Genomic DNA, 23,112 nt, shown 5'->3' on the forward strand with positions numbered 1-23,112 from the left:
TAGAAAAAGTTCCAGAAGTAAACCACAATTGCTAGTTTGATATATTTTCTTAACTAAATTAAATACGTAATAGGATCATAAAGTCAATTATTTTTACTCCTGGCTTCCCCATTTAAAATCTCGTAAAGGAAGTATACAATCCTTCTCTGGAGAAAAGAGAAGGCTCAAGTCTTATCACTTGAGAGAAAATTAATTTTAATAATCAAAACAGCCTGAGCAGGCGGTGGAGCAGTGGATAGAGTGTCGGACTGGGATGCGGAGGACCCAGGTTCAAGACCCCAAGGTCGCCAGCTGAGTGCAGGGCTCATCTGGTTTGAGCAAAGCTCACTAGCTTGGACCCAAGGCTGCTGGCCCGAACAAGGAGTTACTCGGTCTGCTGAAGGCCCGCGGTCAAGGCACATATGAAAAAGCAATCAATGAACAACTAAGGTGTCACAACGAAAAACTGATGATTAATGCTTCTCATCTCTCTTCGTTCCTGCCTGTCTGTCCCTATCTATCCTTCTCTGACTCTCTCTCTCTCTGTAAAAAAAATATAAAAAAATAAATAAATAAAAGAAACCAATCAATGAACAACTAAGGTGTCACAAGGAAAAACTGATAATTGATGCTTCTCATCTCTCTCCGTTCCTGTCTGTCTGTCCTTATTTATATCCCTCTCTCTGACTCTCTCTCTGTTTCTGGAAAGAAAAAAAAAATCAAAACAGCCAGCTAGTATGACATGCTGGTAATACTCATATCCTCCCAGTTTTTTATTGTTTTTTTTCCAAAGTGAGAAGCAGGGTGGGGAGGCAGTCAGACTCCCACATGTGCCCGATCCACCCGCATGCCCACCTGGAGGCGATACTCTGCCCATCTGGGGCATTGCTCTGCTATAACCAGAGCCATTTTAGCACCTGAGGCAAAGGCCATGGAGCCATCCTCAGCACCCAGGCCAACTTTGCTCCAATGTAGCCTTGGCTGCAGGAGGGAAAGAGAGATAGAGAGGAAAGAGAGGGGAAAGGGTGGAGAAGCAGATGGGTGATTCTCCTGTGTGCCCTGGCCAGGAATCGAACCCAGGACCTCCACATGCCGAGCTGATGCTCTACCACTGAGCCAACTGGCCAGGGCCTCATATCCTCCTATTCTAATGTTTCTGCTTCCAAACTTAAAACAAAGAAGAGCAGTTCTTTGTTACTCCTTCTCTCCCCATCCCCAGAAAAGAACATGCAGTCAGGTGAGATGCAGACACCTAATACCCAGACACAAAGACAAACAAACACACTCTGTACTGACCAACCACGTGTCCGCTGAAGAAGTCCTGCCATTTGACGCTGAACTCGCTTTCATCTTTACCATCTACCACCACGACTTTGAAGTTCTGGGAAAAGCGTTCAGTACTTGATGTCAGGTATAATCTAAAATGCCTAAAGAAAGAATGTATCCATCTTTTACTCTAAAAATGGAAGCCTAATTTTCACTTAAACTTTCTAAAAGAAAAGGAGACAGAAGAGTTGACATTAATAAAACACTACACAGCCTGACCGGTGGTGGCACAGCGTATAAAACGTGGACCTGGAATGCTGAAGTCGCTGGTTAGAAACCCCAGGCTTGCCCGGTCAAGGTACATTCAGGAGTTGATGCTTCCTGCTCCTACCCCCTTCTCTCTCTCCTCTCTCAAATGAATAAAATCTTTAAAATAATTATAAAAACACTACACAAGCTTTAACTACTATTTTGCAAGTATGTAGTGCATTTAATCTCATGTAAAGACATAAAGACTCACTTCTTTAGTTGTTAAGACTCTGGCAGCCTGAGCAGGCGGTGGCACAGTGGATCGAGTGTCGGACTGGGATGCGGAAGGACCCAGGTTCAAGACCCCGAGGTCACCAGCTTGAGCGCGGGCTCATCTGGTTTTAGCAAAGCTCACCAGCTTGGACCCAAGGTCGCTGGCTTGAGCAAGGGGTCACTTGGTCTACTGAAAGCCCGCGGTCAAGGCACATATGAGAAAGCAATCAATGAACACCTAAGCTGTCGCAACAAAAAACTGATGATTGATGCTTCTCATCTCTCTCCGTTCCTGTCTGTCTGTCCCTATCTCTCTCTCTCTCTGACTCTCTCAGTACCTGCAAAAAAAAAAAAAAAAAAGCCTGACCTGTGGTGGCACAGTGGATGAAGCATCGACCTGGAAATGCTGAGGTAGCCAGTTTGAAACCCTGGGCTTGCCTGGTCAAGGCACATATGGGAGTTGATGCTTCCAGCTCCTCCCCCTTTTCTTTTTCTCTCTCTCTCTCTCTCTCCTCTCTCCCCCTTTCTGTCTCTTTCTTTCTTTCTCCTCTCTAAAAATAAGTAAGTAAGTAAATAAATAAATAAATAAATAAAGACTTTGGCAGACTGAGACAACTAGTACAGGGGAAAAAAGACTCAAACAGCCAAAGCATGTTTTGCAGTGGCAAAAAGCCTTTGTAAATTTTTTTTTTAAATTTATTTATTCATTTTTAGAGAGGAGAGAAAGAGGGAGAGAGAAACAGAGAGAAAGAAGGGGGAGGAGCTGGAAGCATCAACTCCCATATGTGCCTTTACCAGGCAAGCCCAGGGTTTCGAACCGGCGACCTCAGCATTTCCAGGTCGACACTTTATCCACTGCGCCACCACAGGTCAGGCAAGCCTTTGTAAATTTGAGGCTTAGCAAAAGGCTAAGTTCTCCCCCCCCCTCTACCTCCATATTGCTATGATGCTGAGTATTTGCACCCAATTCACTTGCTTGCTTAAGTTGCTGGAAGAAATTTACATGCCCTTCCTCTTACTCTTTGTTCAGATGTTGGTTGATTTTGCTTATGCATGGTAGGGGGATTCCTGTTTAGGCCTTGGGAGAGTTCCTGTTTTAGCCTCAGATGTATAACTTTGTATCAACGACTCCCTTGATTTGCATATGGCTATATAATAAAGCAAATTGGGGCTATGGGGCATTCGGACATTGCCATCAGCATTGAAGAGGCCCCCGATCCCATGCTTTTTTCTTAATAGGTCTGTTTTCTTAATTCTGCACCATTCTCACTCAAGACCCAGAGTTACGAACCACGCTGGTCTGCGGCAAAAGCATTCATCTTTTCTGGAGCCTCTGAAGAATATGGAAACACACATATCCAGACAGTACAAGTCAGAGTTCTGCTTGTCCTATTACACAGACCATTTATTGAACACCCAGTCAGTTCTAGATGCTCTATATGTTATCTACAATTCACATAGCAAAAATTGAGGCTTAGAGGTTAATTAGCATACTCAAGGTTATACAGCTGGTAAATGTAAAAATGAAAGCATCGAACTGGAATGCTGTGGTTGCCAGTTGGAAACCCCAGGCTTGCCCAGTCAAGGCACATGAGAAGGCACTACTACGAGTTGGTGCTTCCCATCCCCTCATCCCTCCTCTCTTTCTGCTCTCTCTAAAATCAATAAATAAAATATTTCTATATTAATAGATGTGTGTGTGTGTGTGTGTATATATATATATATATAAAATAAATGTATCCTTGACCCATTCTTTTAGAAATGTAACCTATAAAAATACCTAGACAAGCTATATTTACAAACATAGTCACTAGATCATGGTTTAATTAATTAATTAATTTTAGAGATGGGGGGGCAGAGAGAGACAGAGAGAAAGGGGGAGGAGGATCAGGAAAGCCCAGGGTTTGTTTTTGTTTGTTTGGGATTTTTTTGTTTTTGTTTTTGTTTTTGTATTTTTCTGAAGTTGGAAACGGGGAGGCAGTCAGACAGACTCCCGCATGCGCCCGACCGGGATCCACCCGGCATTTCCACCAGGGGGTGATGCTCTGCCCATCTGGGGCGTTGCTCTGTTGCAACCAGGGCCATTCTAGAGCCTGAGGCAGAGGCCATGGAGCCATCCTCAGCGCCCGGGCCAACTTTGCTCCAATGGAGCCTTGGCTGTGGGAGAGGAAGAGAGAGAGACAGAGAGGAAGGAGAGGGGGAGGGGTGGAGAAGCAGATGGGCGCTTCTCCTGTGTCCCCTGGCCAGGAATCGAACCCGGGACTCCTGCACGCCAGGCCGATGCTCTACCACTGAGCCAACCGGCCAGAGCCAAGCCCAGGGTTTTGAACTAGTGACCTCAGCATTCCAGATCTACACTTTATCCACTGCTGTCACTGCTGGGCAGGCTGATTACCGTTTATTATACAAAAATATCACATGGGTTATTAAATAACATCCATCTTTAGGGCACTGGTCAAAACAGTTAAAATTCTATGCAACAGAAATAATTATGCAGCTGTTAAAAATAAGGTAAACCAATGTTATCTATGTATCATACCTACACACATATTACGAAATGTGCATTAAAATCTTTTGAAAGTTGATAACAGGAAACCTCTCTGCATCTGAAATGGGACTGAGTTAAGAAGTGAAAACTTAAACCCTCTGTGGTTTGTTTTTTAAACCAGGTGCATATACTCAGTCCTCCATATCCAATGGTTCCACAACCACAACCAAATGTGGCTCAAAAATATATTTTTTTAAAGCTTCAGTGTTGCTGGCATGTACTATGAAGTTAGGCCTTTAATGGTTGGTTGCATCTGAATATATACATTTTTTCTTATTCCCTAAACAATACAGTATAACAACTATTTAGATAGCATTTAAATTGTATTAGGTATTACCAGTAATCCAGAGATAATTTAAAGTATACAGAAGGCATGTGTGTATTATACGCAAATACTGCGCCATTTCATTAGGAACTTGAGCATCTCCTGGTCTGGTATCTGCCATGGACTCTGGAGCCAATTCCCATGAGACTGAGAGACAACTAAATTACTCTTTTTTATTTTTTTTGAAAACAAGTAATGAATGTTTATTTCAGAGGAAAAGACAGCCAAGATATATTGCTAAATGATAAAGCAGGTTGCAGAAACAATACTGCACATTATGAAACGATCCTGTTTCCCCTTTGTGTATATCGTCTCCAAAAATGTTTTCAAAATGTGATTATTGCTGAATGGTACAATTAAAGAAAAAATTATTTTTTCACATGTTTCTAACCTGCATTTTGTTTTATATTTGCAAAAAGATTTGGTCCTGGCCGGTTGGCTAAGTGGTAGAGCATCGGCCTGGCGTGCAGGAGTCCCGGGTTCGATTCCCGGACAGGGCATACAGGAGAAGTCCCCACCTACTTCTCCACCCCCCCCTTCCTCTCTGTCTCTCTCTTCCCCTCCCGCAGCCAAGGCTCCATTGGAGCAAAGTTGGCCCGGGCGCTGAGGATGGCTCTGTGGCCCTGGTTGCAACAGAGCGACGCCCCAGATGGGCAGAGCATCGCCCCCTGGTGGGCATGCCGGGTAGATCCCGGTCAGGCGCATGCGAGAGTCTGTCTGACTGCCTCCCTGTTTCCAGCTTCAGAAAAATACAAAAAAAAAAAAAAAAAAAAAAAAAAGATTTAAATAAGTACATTTCTCTTAGGAACATATTGTCTTAAAACTTAAGTCTCCATTCTTAAATGACACGATAGGAAAGATTTAAGAGGTGGCATTATGTAGAAGTTCCCTTAAGTGAATTGTTCTGTTTTATCCTAGATTTTAGATGCAGATGTCAACATTCCACCTCTTGGTCAAGAAGAAGACACTGGCATCCGAGTTCTACCTAATCGGCTATGCGGCCTCTTTGGTCATTATGTAGTAAGAGACTGATGAAATAACCTCTTATTTTCTATGTTTTTCTCAAAAGTCTTTGGTGGTTATCTCTGCTTGCTATAAAAACACAACTTGGCATTTCCCTGAGAGACCCAGTTTCCTGAACAGTAAACCAAGACAGAGAGCTGAAGAAACACCCCAAAGCTGGATAAAGCAGGGGCACTGGTCCCCCTGGGCTAGAACCCGGCTGCAAGCCCAGGACAAGAGGAAGGCAGGCAGGTGGCCTCTCAGTACCCACTAGCCCCTGTGCTGTCAAACGGGACCCATCATTTCCCTGAAATCCAAGGAGTGGTCGTACTTCTGGGGAGTGGTGAGAGGGACAGAGAATGGGGCAATATTTATTTATTTACTTTTGTATTTTTCTGAAGTGAGAAGCGAGGAGGCAGAGAGACAGTCTCCCGCATGCTCCCCAACCAACTCTGCTCCCATGGAGCCTTGGCTGTGGGAGAGGAAGAGAGAAACAAAGAGAAAGGAGAGGGGGGAGGGGGGAGAAGCAGATGGGCGCCTCTCCTGTGTGACCTGGCCGGGAATTGAACCCGGGATACGCACATGCTGGGCTGACGATCTACTGCTGAGCCAACCGGCTAGGGCAGAATTACTTTTATTTTTAAAAATATTTGTTGGAGAAGGCCTATCCCAGTGGTTTGCAAACCGCGGCTCGCAAGCCACATGCAGCTCTTTGGCCAGCTTAGGAGTACCCTAATTAAGTTAATAACAATGTACCTACCTATTTAGTTTAAGTTTTAAAAATTTGGCTCTCAAAAGACATTTCAATCATTGTACTGTTGATATTTGGCTCTATTGACTAATGAGTTTGCCGACCACTGGCCTATCATATGAATAAAAAAAATTCAGCCCATTTATGTTCTCCCACTGTTTGTTTCTGATATTAGTAAAGCTCTCTAGAAAGACTTTAGAAAGAAGCTTGCAATTATCTAACAGATTTACATTTGCAAAACATTAAGAGATAATAAAATCACTGCCCGAACAGCCCACATCTATTTTTTTTTTTTTTTTTTTTGTATTTTTCTGAAGCTGGAAACTGGGAGAGACAGTCAGACAGACTCCCGCATGCACCGACCGGGATCCACCAGGCACGCCCACCAGGGGGCGTCGCTCTGCCGCGACCAGAGCCACTCTAGTGCCTGGGGCAGAGGCCAAGGAGACATCCCCAGTGCCCGGGCCATCTTTGCTCCAATGGAGCCTTGGCTGCGGGAGGGGGAGAGAGACACAGAGAGGAAGGGGGGGGGGGTGGAGAAGCAAATGGGTGCTTCTCCTGTGTGCCCTGACCGGGAATCGAACCCGGGTCCCCTGCACGCCAGGCTGACGCTCTACCGCTGAGCCAACCGGCCAGGGCCCAGCCCACATCTATTAATTCATGCTATCACATGAAAAGAATTCAATGTAGAAAGAGCATTAAATTCTAGACTCAACTGACCACTAGGCTGTGGGGTAGTGAATAAAAATCCTTCATTGCTAACCCTCAGTGTCTGCATACATAAAATAAAGGTAGTACTCTGTACACAGCTGAGAGTACTAAAGTAGCACAAACATTTTAAGGTATAATAATTCAATTAATTTAAATTCTTTGTTAAAATTCTGTAAACATAATATTACCATCACTGACATCCTCGAGATACCTATTTACTTTTTTAAAATAATCATCAGTATAAATTTTAGATGTAAGAATCAGGACAAACTAAGTATATCAATTACAAATCTTTAAAAATGTAATTTCCAAGAAACCCTTATACACCTGAAATTAATATAATATTGTATGTCAACTGTAATAAAAAAAAAAAATCTATGTGGGGGAACACTTATTTTTCTGCTTTTGCCAAACCAAGTCCCACTTGCCCCAACATTTTTCTATGAATAGTCAAATTACCTTCTCAATGCTGAAAAAGTTAGTAGTGTTTCTAAATGTGTTGACGCCTGTAGAGCTCTTTTTCTTACAGAATGCTGTTGGATATTGGATAAAGAGAGGATATCGTAGTCTGAGAGCAAAGAATCAAGCTTTTCTGAAATAAAGGCAAAAAAGTTATTAACACGTAAACCTACTAATCGACTGTAATATTTTAAAATGAGAGTCAGATAACAAGCTCTTCCTAATAGGACACATTATGAAGTGCCCGGCACAAACCTAAATATTCATGTTGCCAAATTAAATAACCTTAGCAAGCATTCAGCCACACCCAGAATGTTAGAATTCCCACAGAACAAATGACCCAGTTTCTTCAGGAAATACAGTAAAAGGTATGGTAAAGAAGGGAGGGGCTAAGACCTGAGAGACAAGAATATGTAAAGCAAGCCAATGTGTGAACTCTTTTAGGTCCTAGGTCAAACCAACCAACTGTGGAAAGATATTTGTGACAATTAGGGAAATCTTAACATGACAGCATGTTCATATGAGATAGTGATAATTTTGCTATCTCAAAGAGTATCATATTATGCAATGATCTAACTTCTAAATTAAAGGCATTTCTGGCTTGCCTAATCAGTGGTGGCACAGTGGATAGAGGTCCCCATGTTTGAAACCCTGATGTCACCGGCATGAGTGCAGGCTCATTCAGCTTGAGCACAGGATCATCAACATGATCCCATGGTCGCTGATTTGAGTCTAAAGGTAGCTTGGCTTGAAGTCCAAGGTCACTGGCTTAAGCAAGGGGTCACTAGCTCAGCTGGAGCCCCCCAGTCAAAGCACATATGAGAAGCAACCAATAAATAACAAGTGCTGCAATTATGTGTTGATGCTTCTCATCTCTCTCCCTTCCTGTCTGTGTCTCTTAAAAAATAACTAAATTATAAATAAATAAGCGAGTAAATAAATAAAGGAATTTCTGGCTTGTATGTTTACAATCCCTAACATCAAGGTGACCAACACAACCTGCCTACTGCCAACCTGGGCCGCATCAATTTCTTATCAGTTGATGTGTAATAAGAAAGAGCAATGAATGTATTAATGGCCTGAGCAAACCAAAACTAGAAAAGTAAATCTTTTACAGATCACATATTTCAAATTAAAGAGCAAAAAAGTGATTAATATCCTTATTACTGCTGTCCTCAATAAATACAGCAAATGATCAATCCAGTCGACACCAGGAAGTAGAATAAAACCAAACTACTCCCTGGGAAAAATCAACATTATTTTTTTATGTTTTGTTTTGTTTTTACAAAGACAGAGAGAGTCAGAGAGAGGGATAGATAGGACAGACAGGAACAGAGAGAGATGAGAAGCATCAATCATTAGTTTTTCGTTGCGCATTGCAACACCTTAATTGTTCACTGACTGCTTTCTCATATGTGCCTTGACCACAGGCCTTCAGCAGACCAAGTAACCCCTTGCTCGAGCCAGTGACCTTGGGCTCAAGCCAGTGAGCCTTTTGCTCAAACCAGATGAGCTCTCAACTCAAGCTGGCGACCTCAGGGTCTTGAACCTGGGTCTTCTGCATCCCAGTCCAACACTCTATCCACTGCGCCACTGCCCGGTCAGGCTATTTTATCAACTGATTTGGAACCCAAGAAAAGCAAAAATCACTCACTGCTCCAAAAATAGAACAAAATGTTTTTATTTGATACAGAGCAAGAGTAAAAACTCTGTGCTGCCCTATAAGTCGCTTGTCATCAACAGCAACTCTGCTGCCTCTTCCAAAATCAGGAGAATTTTTGGAATATAATTTTGGTGACTTAAGTCTCTGTAGAAACTGTCTAAAAATATTTGAGCTGATGCTTTCCTTTTCCCTCAACAAATATCACTGCAGAAGCAATGGTATTCAAAATCATTCCACTGGACTTAGGATGCCCTCAAAATAGAGCAGGAGCTTAAAATACAAATGAATTGCTACTGAGGTTAAATATGCTCACAACACCTTGTATAAAATAAAGAATCGCCCCAAAATTATTCTTCTTCTTAAACTTCCTCAACTGGTCTGTTCTTCAATTCACTTATTCACTGCTTTGTGCCAGGCACTGGGCTAGATACACAAAGTCCTTGCACTTGTTTTACTGTGGGAGAGATGAGAGACAATGTACAAATACAAGTCAGTGCTGTGGATGTTAAAGCAGGACTGCAGAGAGAGGGAGCAGGAAGGGCCAGTTTGTAAAGAGTGGTCAAAAGTGTAAGAATGCCACCCCCTCTGCAACCCTGAAGACAGCAGAGGGTAGGCATGCAGCTACAGGATCATAATAAATTCAAGTCCACCTCAGGGTCTAACTCAAGTTAAAATTATACAAAGTAACAGCAATTTTTACATTTGCTAGGTGCCACCATCTTCTGTTAACAAAATTTCCTTTTAAATTTAATCCAGACCTGGAATGCTGAGGTCACTGGTTCGAAACCCTGGGTTTGCCTGGTCACATATGGGAGCTGATGCTTCCTGCTCCTCCCCCTCCCTCCCTCCCTTCTCTCTCTCTCTCCTCTCTAAAATAAATGAATAAAATCTTTCAAAAAAATTTAATCCAGGGGAAAGCTGTTTCAGAAGGCATCAATCAGTTTTATGCTTATGAATGGTTGTTGGTGATCCATCCTTGCTAATGTCTATAATGCTTAGCAGCACCAATAAAAATCAAGTTTACCATTTATTCAACAATTTTCGAGTGTTTCTTTCCTATAAGACATCATGCTGAGTGTTTTATGTTATCTCTATAAACATCCCTGAGTTATTATCCCCATTTTACAGATGACAAAACAGACTAAGGGAGAATAATGTCACAGAGCTAATGTAGCATAGAACTGAGATTTAAACTTGAGCATACTCTGGTTTCTCTTCAGATCACATAACTCTTTCGCCTTTTAAACTTGAGCCTGTCTGGCTGAATACCCCAATTTACTGATGCCATACTTTAAAATTTGTATTTATTTGCCTGACCAGGTAGTGGCGCAGTGGATAGAGCATCGGACTGGGAGGCGGAGGACCCAGGTTCGAGACCCCAAGGTCGCCAGCTTGAGCACGGGCTCATCTGGCTTGAGCAAAAGTTCACCAGCTTGGACCCAAGGTCGCTGGCTTGAGCAGGGGGTTACTTGGTCTGCTGAAGGCCCACGGTCAAGGCACATATGAGAGAGCAATCAATGAACAACTAAGGTGTCACAACGTAAAACTGATGATTGATGCCTTTCATCTCTCTCTGTTCCTGTCTATCTCTCTCTCTCTCGTCTCTGTAAAAAAAAAAAAAAAAATGAAAATAAAGTTTACTTAAAAAAGAAAGTATTAAAATTTGTAGTTATTTATTTTTTTAGAGAGACACAGACAGACAGGAAGGGAATGAGAGGAGAAGCATCAACTCATAGTTGCAGCACCTTAGTTGTTTATTGCTTTCTAATGTGTGCCTTGACTGGGGGGCTCCAGCAGAGCCAGTGACCCCTTGCTCAAGCCAGCGACCTTGGGCTCAAGCCAGCAACCCATAGAACATGTCTATGATCCCGCACTCAACTGCTGAGCCTGTGCTCAAGCTGGTGACCTTGGGGGTTTCAACCTGGGTCCTCAGCGTCCCAGGCCAACACACTATCTACTGCACCACTGCCTAGTCAGGCTTTTAAAATTTATTTTAGAGAGAGAGAAAGCAAAAGAGGGAGGGAAAGAGAGACACACTGCTTTGTTGTTCCGCTTACTTATCCATTCATTGATGCTTGTGTGTGTCCTGACCAGGGACTGAACCCATAACCTTGGTGTATGACACTCCCAACTGAGCTACCTGGCCAGGGTATTTCTTTTTATTTTTTTATTCTAGAGAGAGAAAGAGGGGGAGAGAGGAAGAGACAAAGAGAGAGACAAAAACATCTATTTGTTGTTCCACTTATTTATACATTCATTGTTGATTCTTACATGTGCCCGGACCAGGATTGAACCCATAGCCTTAGCATACTGAGACGACACTCTAACCAACTGAACTCTCCAGCCAACGTGTGATGTCATACTTTTTTAAACTCCTTAAAGACAGTCTAGCTCTTCTTGGACCTTCTACTTCTTGGCCTTCTACATTTTGATAAGTCAACCAAACAGGACCTCACCTCACCTCCCTCTGAATTCTGAAGCTGTGTTTCTTCTGGCACTTTTGAATTATATTTGCTTTTTATCTCACAAATAGACTGTAAAATAGCCAAAAGGGAGCTGTTTTATTCACCACAGCACCCTTCCCTCACAATACCCAGCATAAAACCTTGCATGAAACAGTACTCCTATGTTCACAAATTGCACCAATTCTCAATGCTGAGATGCTGATACGATCCTTCACCCTTCAACTTCACGATGCAGGTTGGTACATGAATTCAGTTTCATTCAAGATCATAATCACTCCTACTGACTGAGAGAAATTCAACCTCAATACTGTAGTTTCACTGTCAATATTACAGGCCAGGTGTTCTCAAAGTGTGCTCCCCACATCAGCAGCAGCACCTGAGTACTTGTTAAAAAGATGAGTTTTCAGATCTGTTCTCTACTCAATCAGAAATTCTTGAGGTAGGACCCAAAAATCTGTGTTTAACCTGCCTTGCAAGTGATGCTAATATACACTGAAGTTTGAGAACCACTGAACTGGGCTAAAGGAAATAAATGGAAGAAAAGAACCTTTAAATACAAAAATGTTCATTATTCAGCCTTGCATTATTTTTATAAATAAAAATAAAAACATAATAACTGGGAAACAGATAAATTATGGTAATTCTAAATAACCAAGAAAAAAATGCAATAATTTAAAATGCTCTTAAAAACAGGGTTTTAAGAACATGGGAGCCCTGACTGGGTAGCTTAGTTGGTTAGAGCATCGTCCTGATACACCAAGGTTGTTGGTTCAATCCCGGGTCAGGGCACATACAGGAATCAACCAATGAGTGCATAAATAAGAGAAACAACAAATCAATGTTTCTTTCTCTCAAATCAATCAATAAATTAAATTTTTAAAAAAAGAACATGGGAAACTATAATATTAAACAAAGGTAGGTTTTTAAAAAAAAACTATTCAAATTGCATGATCTTAACTATGTATGAAATAGGCCTAGAAAAAAATAGTAAGAGCAAGATAGTAACATCACTGGGTTTTTTTTTGTTTGTTTGTTTGTTTTTTGTATTTTTCTGAAGCTGGAAACGGGGAGAGACAGTCAGACAGACTCCCGCATGCGCCAGACCGGGATCCACCCAGCATGCCCACCAGGGGCGAGGCTCTGCCCACCAGGGGGCGATGCTCTGCCCCTCCGGGGCGTTGCTCTGCCGTGACCAGAGCGACTCTAGAGCCTGGGGCAGAGGCCAAGGAGCCATCCCCAGCGCCCGGGCCATCTTTGCTCCAATGGAGCCTTGGGTGCGGGAGGGGAAAAGAGAGACAGAAAGGGAGGAGGGGGTGGGGTGGAGAAGCAAATGGGCGCTTCTCCTATGTGCCCTGGCTGGGAATCGAACCCGGGTCCCCCGCACGCCAGGCCGATGCTCTACCGCTGAGCCAACCGGCCAGGGCATCTTTTTTTTTTTTAAGATTCTATTTATTGATTTTTACAGAGAGAGGAGAAAGAGAGAAGGGGGAGGAATGAAAAGTATCAACTCATGGTTGGTTGCTTTACTTTAGTGGTTCATTGATTGCTTGTCGTATGTGCCTTGACCCGGCAAGCCCAGGGTTTCAAACTGGCGACCTCAGCGTTCCAGGTCGACGCCCTATCCACTGCGCCACCACAGGTCAGGCTCACTGGTTATCTTTAGGTATATTTTCTCCGTAACAAGCACTTTTTAAATGTAACTTGCTAAAGCACTTTAAAATACTTAACTTCTGGCCCTGGCCAGTTAGCTTAATCAGCTACTAGAGGGCACACAGGAGAAGGAACCAATGCATAACTAAGTAGAAGAAAAATGAATATTTCTCTCTTTTTTATCAATCAATTAAAAAACAATACTTAACTAAACTACTATGTTTCCATTGTAATTTGTCCTAGTACAAGAACTACATAGCACCAGCTGGATGTTCTAGAGCCATTCCTAACAGCATGGTTAAAAGCACTATCCTTGTTCAACAAACTGACCTCCTGCACTTGCTGCTGTCCTTTCACAAGCAAGTAACCTCGCAGATACTCCATATTTCACTGCACTTCACTTCCCAAATTTCAACTACTGGTAGTCTCAGTTTTCTATAGCTTTTTCAACAGAATTTATATTTGCCCTATTTTCCAAGAGTCTTTATCCTTTAGCCACATGCAAATCTGTCAATAAACTTAATACAAACCACTTAACTATTGTTCTTAGCTCAGTGTATGGTCATAACCTCCCTTTCAAAAACTCCACAATGGCTGCCCAGTCTCTGGAATAAGAACACCTTCCTTGATTTCTACAAATTACTCCAGCAATCACCCTAAATTACTGAGCTTTTTCTCATTTCAGCTGGCTACAAAGAGAAATCAAAAAACAGAAGACCACTCAAAAGATCAGACTAGAGTAACTACGATTTAGGTATCAGCTCCCGCCCTTCCTGCTCTTCTCTGCCACACGCATGTTTCCCTCACTTGGCCTCCTACATAGTTGTCCTTGGAGACCCCCTTCCTTGCTGCTTCTGTATCTGTCCCACCCCAACCGTCCTTTCTTGCACACACATTCTGCAGTTGGTTCTCCTCTTTCCCCAGACTCCACCTATTCATTTATTCAATATTTATTGAAAACCTCCTACTTTCCAAGCACTAGAGATATAACAGAGAGAGAGAAATATATTTCCAACGTTGTGACATTGGTAGAAAGAGTACCACACAAAAATAATTAAAAAGTATGTCTGGCGCCAAGGGAGAGGAAGGTGCAGGAATCAGGGAAGGACACAGCTGGAGCATGACCCCTGCCTGGTGAGCCAAGGGAGCCTTTCCGAGGGAAACAACACTGAAGAACGAAAGGATGAGGAGGAAGCCAAGAGAAGGAAAAAGAAGGTTCTAAGCAGGAGACATAAGATGTGCTAAAGTCCACAGGAAACAGAGAAAAGAATACTCAAACAATGAAGCAACTCAGGCTGCAGTGCAGAACCCCAGAGGACGTGAAAAGGTGTCAGACTGGAGAGGTCATGAAAGGCTGTGGAGCTAAATTAAGGGTCTAGGTCTTTGGATAAGGGAAACAGCTGTGAGTTAGAAATTTCATGGTGACTGCAGTGTGGAGAGAGGGCCAGAGAATAGACTGAAGTCTCAGAAATCGGCTTGTAAGCAGCTCAGCAATCCACGTGCAGACCATAAAAGACGCCCCCGGACGCCCCCAGTAGATTCTAGTTTGGGTATCAGGGAACATAGTAGCACCATATCCATGAAGACTTAAAAAAAAAAAAAAAAAAGGTTTCAATGAGGGGGGTTCGTATGAGAGACAGCTAGATGCTGAAAGAGTCTGAATTTCCATACTATATCTTGTCCCTTATACAGTATATAGTTTGCAATTACACTGTTCATTTACATAGGACTTTTTGCTTTAGGTCATCATATGTTTGCAATTCTGTAACTGATAGTGATTTCAGGTGGGAAGAGAGAGAGGACCAATCTCTGATTGTATGACTTTCAACATTGGCATCAGTGGTAAAAAGCAGCAGTTATTTTGTGCCTTCTATATGTTCTCCAAGAATAAAGAGAAGGCTGGACCTTTGGGCCTGTGATAAACTAGCTTTCTGGGTGAGAACATGGAGTGGCCTCTAGAAGATCTGATACACCTCCCACTCCACCCTTCTCTTACGGAGAAATGTTTCACTCCCTGGAAAAGATTTTATGGCCACTGAATTTGATACAATGACATAAAGTATGCCCATACTTCTTTCATCAAGCCCAGAGTCAACATATTTTTTTAATTTTTCCATTGATGAGAGGGGGGCACAGGGGAGTGGTAAGGAAGGGAGAGAGAGAGAGGCATCAGCTAGTTGTTCCACTTAGTTGTTCCATTTAGTTGTCACTCACTGGCTGCTTCTCCTATGTGCCCTGACCAGGGATCAAATCCCATGATGTCGGCACATCCGGTCTGATGCTCTATCCACTGAGGCACCTGGCCAGGGCCCTGAGACAACATTTTTAAAACTGACTTTTAAACAATGAAGTGTTGAATGAGAAGCATCTAGAAACATTTGTGGAATTATACTTAATTTCTCTTTGTAATAAATTGCATTTCCTGGAATACAACTTGCAAGTGTAACACATAACCCCTGTAGCATTCTGCTTGCTCTACACTGCTCTGCTACATGGAGTACAAAACATTCCCCCAAAGTGACACTGTAGTGTCATGCTGCTACTTCTGGTGTCAGAAGTGGAAAAGATAAATCCAGGACTGCTGTTAAGTGTTTATTCTGCTTGTACAGAAGACAGACGAACCTGACTGCTCTTCAGTACTCCCCGAAACATGCCGGACAAGAGGGCAGCCTGGTTGGTTACTGTGCAATAAGCCGTGGGTGTGAATGAATCCCTCCTTGGGAATAAAAGATGAGAAAAGGAGAGCAGTGGTCTCTGATAGGCAGAAGATCCCAGGTCCTGAACACTAAAAACTTCACTTTAGGGGTTTATACCAATTAGGGAGGATGGAAGATGAGCTGCCTCAAATGATTCCTTGTCAAGAATTCTTCACCAGGGTTGGGATTTAACCTGGACCAAGACTCTTCAGCAAAATCAATCACATGGAAACTGAGCACAAATTTCCACATTGCCCAAGGGAAACTTGAAGAAACCTGGACTGGTCCATAAGACTCTGTAGCTGAAAGAGATGCAAATGCAGGGCAGGCAATGAGATTACTTCCACAATTTTCAGCACCCCTGACTATACCTAAAGTAAACCCTCTTTCCTATACTCATTCTTCTAATCAAACAGACAATAAAGTACTTTTGGACATGTTATATCTGAAGTGCCTATGAACACTAGGAAGCATCATGTGGGGAAATGGACACATGAGGGTGAAACTTCAGAGAACAAGTCTATATCAGAGATAGTAGTTATAAGAATACAGTCAAATATATATTGATAGTAAGGGAAACCAAGGCAGCAGATAAGACTTGTCAGCACCTAAATTCAGGTTAAAAGGAAAAAAATCTGATCTGTGGCACAGTGGATAGGGCGTCGACCTGGAATGCTGAGGTCGCCAGTTCAAAACCCTGGGCTTGCCCGGTCAAGGAACGTACAAGCAAGCAAGCAATGACCAACTAAAAAGTGAAGCAACTGAGTTGATACTTCTTGCTCTCCCTGCCCCTGCCCCCACCCTCTGTAAAATTAATAAATAGAATAAAAAAGGAGAAGTGTGGGCAGGCAGACATCCATGTTTTTGGCTGGTTTTAGGACTAAGGACTACATAGTTAGGAGATACAGGATAAAGCGCTTCATTTCATCCCCTTTCTCACTCACTGAAGCCTGTCCTGTCCCTCTTGCCCTACCAATATTTCTCGTAATTTTCTCAAATTATATTTCCCACTAAACACACTCGCCATCGCTCATAAATACAAAATGGTGAAAAATCCAAACATCAACCACACTTGGCTTTGAAGGACACCTATACTTAATGTTCTGGAAAATCCTGTAAAGGGCAAAAGGATTTCTCCTCGTCGTCCCCCCCCCCCCCATGGCTCTCTGCTTCACTCTTCCCTTCATTCTATTCTAGAATTCAGTTCATCTCTGATGAGTACAAAACCCAGTTGCACTCACCCTCCCTTTAAGGGTAGAGGGAACAGTTAGGGTGGTTACGTGTTTGGGTTTCAAAAGAATGCAGCCTGTAAGCAAAATTAACATCAAAAGAGGAAGCCAGATGTCAAAACGCTGAATAAAATGGTCCTGTCAATGAGAAATGAACAGTGCAATGTGGAGAATCCCCACCCGGAAAACCTCAAGGTAAATGTCTAAACATATGATTCCAATTCAGCTTTCATCCCTCATCTGTGACCTACATTTTTTTCTTTCCACCCACTACATCCTCTTATATTAAAAGTAACACAAAGGGAAACCACTTTTTTTTTTTTAAGGGAAACCACTTTTGAAATCAAAGTGAGACTTATACACCCCAGCTGCAACTTCAACATATCTTCGTGACTAAGCTCACATGATTCATAACTTTCCTAAATTATGCAATTCATAACAGTTCGAATGAAATCATTTTGCATAACCAATGGAGCACTCCAAAAGCCAGGATTCAAATCCCTAATCAATATATAGACATTACAGTAACATTTATAGGATAAGTAGGCTAATAAACTATAAACAATGCCCTTTTAACTATGAAACTATTCATTGGTCTTGACCAATTCAATCTAAATAGCAGGGTTAAGTTAAGCAACAAATTATATCCTGAGCCATCAAAAACACACAATAAGTCAACTGTCTTCAAAAGAAAAAAAATACCCACAAGACATATATTTATCACTAACTGTGTAAACCTGACAACTCACCACACCAGGGACTTATTTTTCCTGCTGCTTTATTTTAAAAACCAGGCACGATCCCTACATTTAATTTCAACACCCTCTAAGGGCGCCATAAGGAGTGTCCTTATTTTCCCTCTTCACCTACCTAAACCTTAAACTCTGGGCTCAAATATAACCTCCTTCAGGGAGCCTTGCCTAACCTTTCCAGGCTAGGTTCAGTTCCCTGTGACAGTACTACCTGCCAGATTGTGCTCTATACCTCTCTTCCAGGTAGTTGTGGAATTGCCTGTTCAGATTTCCCTATTCCACTATGCCACAGTGTGCTGAAGGTGGGTATTGTCTGAGCTTTGTAGTTCCAAAGCCACACATGATACTTGCATACCATATGTGTTCTTCAAACATCTGGCAAAGAACTGGGTAAATCCATGCATTTTTCTCGCCCCGGTATTCTACGCTATGCAAATAAAAAACACATGGCCAAAAAATAACCCTTATGATTTCTGAATGATAACTGACCTAGAAAGCAAGATTTCCCTCTATACTATGACTATGTGCATCCCTAGTATTCATGCTCCTTATTTTTCTGCCTGTGAACAGAATAATAAAAGTGAATCAGATGTGTTAGAGTGGTGAAAATCTTAATATCTCAAAATACATGTTTGTTATTTTTATTAACATGAAGCCCTATGAAGTTGATCCTTATCCTATCCCTCCCTTCCACCCTGACCACTTCTACCTCAAAATTTTCCTTCAATCTGTATTGACTTATCAATACAGGACTTGTATCGCAGCAAGTCCTAAGGAGCTAGCTCCCTTGTCTTTCATTCAACTGGTCACCTGTAACCATTTCAACTTCAGATCCACCACAAAGTAGCTGTTCAGGTGAGAACACTCAACACCTCTAACACCCTCAGCCACCGACAATTTCTCTCCATTAAATAAGAGAAGTGCCAGGGGACTAATGCGAAACTTTGCATCAGCCCCTCAAAAACACCCACGTGGTGTCCAAATCTGCCCAACACTGCACGTTAAGAAATGATGGGATCTGGGGACCAAATACAACCATGAAAATTCACTGAAAGGCTACAACCTGGCACCCAGGGGAAATGAATGCTCCATCCTTTATTACGAATTAATCGAACTGTCTCATGTGTCAACTTCTAAAAAGACACAGGACCGTCACAGACAACTGCCAGTTCACACCAACGCCCACCCAACTTCGAATCTCCTCTTCGTGCACGCACCTCGATCCTTAAAAAAAAAAATTCAACCTCTTTAGAATGTCTACCTAAGACCCCTCTGCCTTTCTAGGCTCAAAACTGATCACCTGGGTCAACCCCACGGTCCTCTTGATTTCAAGCGGCAAAGGGAAACGTTCCCCGGGACAGCAGCACGAGACGTCGCAGCAGGTGTAAGCGCCCCCGACCCCAAACCCCATCCCCCCAGTCAAGCTACCACTGAAACGACGAAGTGCGTGCGCGCGATGTTCACAAAGCGCAGCCTCCAGAATAGGTTTCCCAGGCGCCGCCATCAGCACCGCGCCTCCGGCGGGAGGATCTCCAGGCGCCCGCGAACGCCCAGTAAGAGCGGCAGGGCTCAGACCCCGCGCGGGGCAGGCGCACGGCCCGCGCCCCCACTGCCACCCCGCCCCCGGATGCAGAGCCCTCCCTAGGCGCTCCGGGACTCCCTTCCCATTCAGGCACAAGCCCGTGTCCCCGGTCCCTCCGCCCTGCGCCACACCCCCTCGTGTGGCCACAGAAAACTCGGGGACGAGCCGCAGCCCTCCAGCACCCCGCCCCCAGACGCCGGCTCCGGCTCCCCGGTACGTCCGCCCGCAGCGGCGCGCTCCCGGCGCCGGGCCCCCGCCTGAGCCGACTCCCCCGGTCTTTACCGAGTCGCTGTGGGGAGCCGAAGCCCGGTTCGTCCCGCGGTCGCGGCGACAGCACCAGCGGGACCACGCCGGTCAAGAAGAGGAGACACGGCCTCATGTTCCCTGCGCCACCGTCCCACCTCTCTAGACAGCCTTCGCCTTACGAGGGGTCCGGGACTCTGCTCACATCGGGGAGGGGGGGGGAAGGTGGGAACCCGCCCGGCCCAGCCCAGCCCGGCCCCTCACACCAATGGTTCCTCCCGCGCTGCCTATAGGAAGACTAAAGCCCGGCACGACGCCCCGGAAGCGCAGGCCGCGTCCCGGGAGGCGGGCTCAATCCACTTCCGGCTCCCGCCCCCCGCACCGCCCACAGGCGGAAGCCGAGCGCCGCGCGGCATGCCGGGAGGCCCCACTTGCCCCGCCCCGCGCCAGCGTCCCTCTCCCTCGCCGCGCCGCCGCCTGCCCCTTTCTTCCCGCCGCGCACAGCAGTCGCAGACCCGGACGCGACCCGCGGCGTCCTGACTTGACCCGGCCGCACCTCCCTCGCCTTTCCCCGGATGACCGCTGCCGGGGAGGCGGAGCTCGGAAGCAGGCCCTCGAAGGCGCGTCCGGCCCTCTGTCGCCTTGGCCCTACCTCTGGTTAGGACCTTAGGATCCCCGTTTTCCGTTTTACTAAACGAGCTGCGCGGTCCCGGGCGGGCGGGGAAGGGCTCCTGGCCCCGTGCGCCCCGGCCAGTGACCCACAAACCAAACTTCGAGGACGGAGCATCTGTTCCCGGGAGGAGGAGGCGCCGCACCTGACCCCTGGGGAGCGCGCGATAAGACGCAGACGGGGGTCTGGCGTGGCTTCCCGCGCTTAGCGTGAGCACCGGCGACCCCGCAGGCCTCCCTCCATCATAACTAAAAAGCTTCACTCTTTAATGCACGTTTTCTCGTTGGCCCCGCTGCACGTTGCGGCGCTGCAAGCATGTCCAGAAACTGGATTTTTCCACCTAACTCATTTGTGTGAATGCAGAAGCTCGATTCTTCCAGCTAGCTTAGATTACAAATTTTCCAAGGCAGTTTGTTTTGTTTTGTAATCCTTTGCATAATTTTAGCTCTGGTTTCGTGTTTATGTTACTGAATAAAACATTGTAGTCATGTTGGATGCGTATTACTACTTTGGTTCAACTACAGTGTCTGCAAGTAGGACATAGTACATTTTCACTTAAGAGACACCCTCTTTTTCCATCGTGAAACGATTAGGAATGATGTTAGTCCTGCCTGGTCAAGTTTCAAGGCTAGTTCCTAATAAAATACCCCAACTCTGGTTTCAGTTTAGGTTCACTGCAGTTAATCCCAGCATCTTTTCCATCAGTTTTCCATAATTACTGGCTTTGTGCATTCGGGGCTCAACTGAACCTGGTTTGTTCATCTGAGGTATAAAATGTCTTCATTAAACATACACGTTGATGACAGACCTGTAAGGTATTTTTCCCCACCGAGAAGGAAGGAAGGGGCCGGAGCCACGAAGTGTGGAATAACAAAAGGTTTTATTGAGTACAGAGCAGCATCCTGCCCGCGAGGTTCCCTGACCCCGAGGGAAGATGGAGGCCAGGGAAGTCGCAAGTTGTGACCGGTGTGGGAGATATTTAAAGGATCCCTAGGGTGGTGGAGCTAATATGATGTGGTGAAATCCCACTGGCTGGCAGACAGTGGCTTTTATCCAAAGGGTTCCTAAGAAGTTTCTTATGGCGCGCTTGGTTGTGGGTGGTCCTAGCCAAAGTTCCCCCGGGCCTGACCTTTCCCCATTATCCACCTACCATACAAGACCTAATCAAACGTGAGCCAAATTTCACAAATTATATGCAACATTTTTTTTTTTTTTGTATTTTTCTGAAGTTGGAAATGGGGAGGCAGACAGACTCCCGCATGCGCCCAACCGGGATCCACCGGGCATGCCCATCTGGGGCGTCGCTCTGGCTCTGTCGCAACCAGAGCAATTCTAGCGCCTGAGGCAGAGGCCACAGAGCCATCCTCAGCGCCCAGGCCAACTTTGCTCCAATAGAGCCTTGGCTGTGGAAGCGGAAGAGAGAGACAGAGAGGAAGGAGAGGGGGAGGGGTAGAGAAGCAGATGGGCACTTCTCCTGTGTGCCCTGGCCTGGAATCGAACCCGGGACTCCTGCACGCCAGGCCGATGCTCTACCACTGAGCCAACTGGCCAGGGCTGCAACATTTTAAAAAAGATTCCAAGCCCTGGTAGGTTTGCTCAGTTAGCATGGTCCCCAAATGCCAAGGTTGCAGGGAAGCAACCAATGAATGCAACAACAAAATGGAACAAATGAATGTTTCCCTTTTCTCTCTTCCTCCCTTCCTAATATCAATAAAAAAAAATTAGTCCATGCTGAGATCACTGGTTTGAAACGCTGCACCTGCCCAGTCACAAGGCACATAGGAGACGCAACTACTACAAGTTGATGCTTCCTGTTCCCCGTGCCTTTCTTTCTCTCTCCTCTAAAATCAATAAAATTAAAAATAAAACTATTCCATAAAAATGTAGCAGTTGTGTACAACTTTTTACACAATAAACCCAAGCACCAGATTCTCCAGTTTATAACTTTAGTAGATCCTCGATTATATTCTTTTGGTGTCCCCCCCAGTTCTAGTGCCGTGATGGCGAACCTTTATATAAAATCTGCCCACTTTTGCAGTTGGTGGGCCAATCGAGGCGCCCTTTGGTTGCTCCACTACCGCCCACCATGAAAGCTGGAATGCCCACTAGTGCGTGGGAGGGACGGGTTGACCAGCACAGCAAAAGTGGGCGGTTTTTATAAAAAGGTTCACCATCACAGTTCTAGTCTTCCTCATGGAAGGCACTTAGCTGTCCAGTAAATGCCATTTTTTAAAAAGTAAACTTCTGGTCCATTTTCATACTCATTTCTAAATTGCCCATACCTTTAAGATCAAGGCATATCAGGTGGGGGAGATAAGGCGCGAGAGAATGTGATAAGAGGGGCTGTTGGATAGAGGAACTAGTTGTCTGAGCCAGTGGTCTTCAAACGTTTATTCTCTTATCACCAAAATATAAGGTCTACCAGAAAGTTCTGTCCATTTCTATCACAAGTTTCGACACGTAAACACGTTTATTTGGCGCATGTGTGCCTATTTTTATCACTTAATGTATACATACTGACGTAGCAAATTAACTAAAAGTTGATTCACATTAGTCTTATGTGTGAAGCAATAATGTACCCATGGCTACTGATAAAAGT

General features: G+C 44.5%; 1 protein-coding gene across 2 annotated transcripts in view; it reads right to left on the reverse strand.

Moving 5' to 3' along the window:
* The window catches only part of ADAM17 (ADAM metallopeptidase domain 17), a 50,511-nt gene extending 30,350 nt beyond the window's left edge, over positions 1-20,161 (reverse strand). Inside the window, exons 1-3 of one of the 2 annotated variants that reach the window (XM_066237261.1) lie at positions 19,883-20,161; positions 7,564-7,696; positions 1,276-1,406 (exon numbers count right to left, since the gene is read on the reverse strand). In XM_066237261.1, coding sequence (XP_066093358.1) covers positions 1,276-1,406; positions 7,564-7,696; positions 19,883-19,979 — 361 coding nt within the window. In that variant the 5' untranslated portion in view covers positions 19,980-20,161. The remainder of the gene's footprint in view (positions 1-1,275; positions 1,407-7,563; positions 7,697-19,882) is intronic. The other variant, XM_066237260.1, reaches the window with a different exon arrangement.
* Between the last annotated feature and the right edge of the window lie 2,951 nt (positions 20,162-23,112).

This window comes from Saccopteryx bilineata, chromosome 6, assembly GCF_036850765.1.
Source record: "Saccopteryx bilineata isolate mSacBil1 chromosome 6, mSacBil1_pri_phased_curated, whole genome shotgun sequence".
Taxonomy (NCBI): Eukaryota; Metazoa; Chordata; class Mammalia; order Chiroptera; family Emballonuridae; genus Saccopteryx; species Saccopteryx bilineata.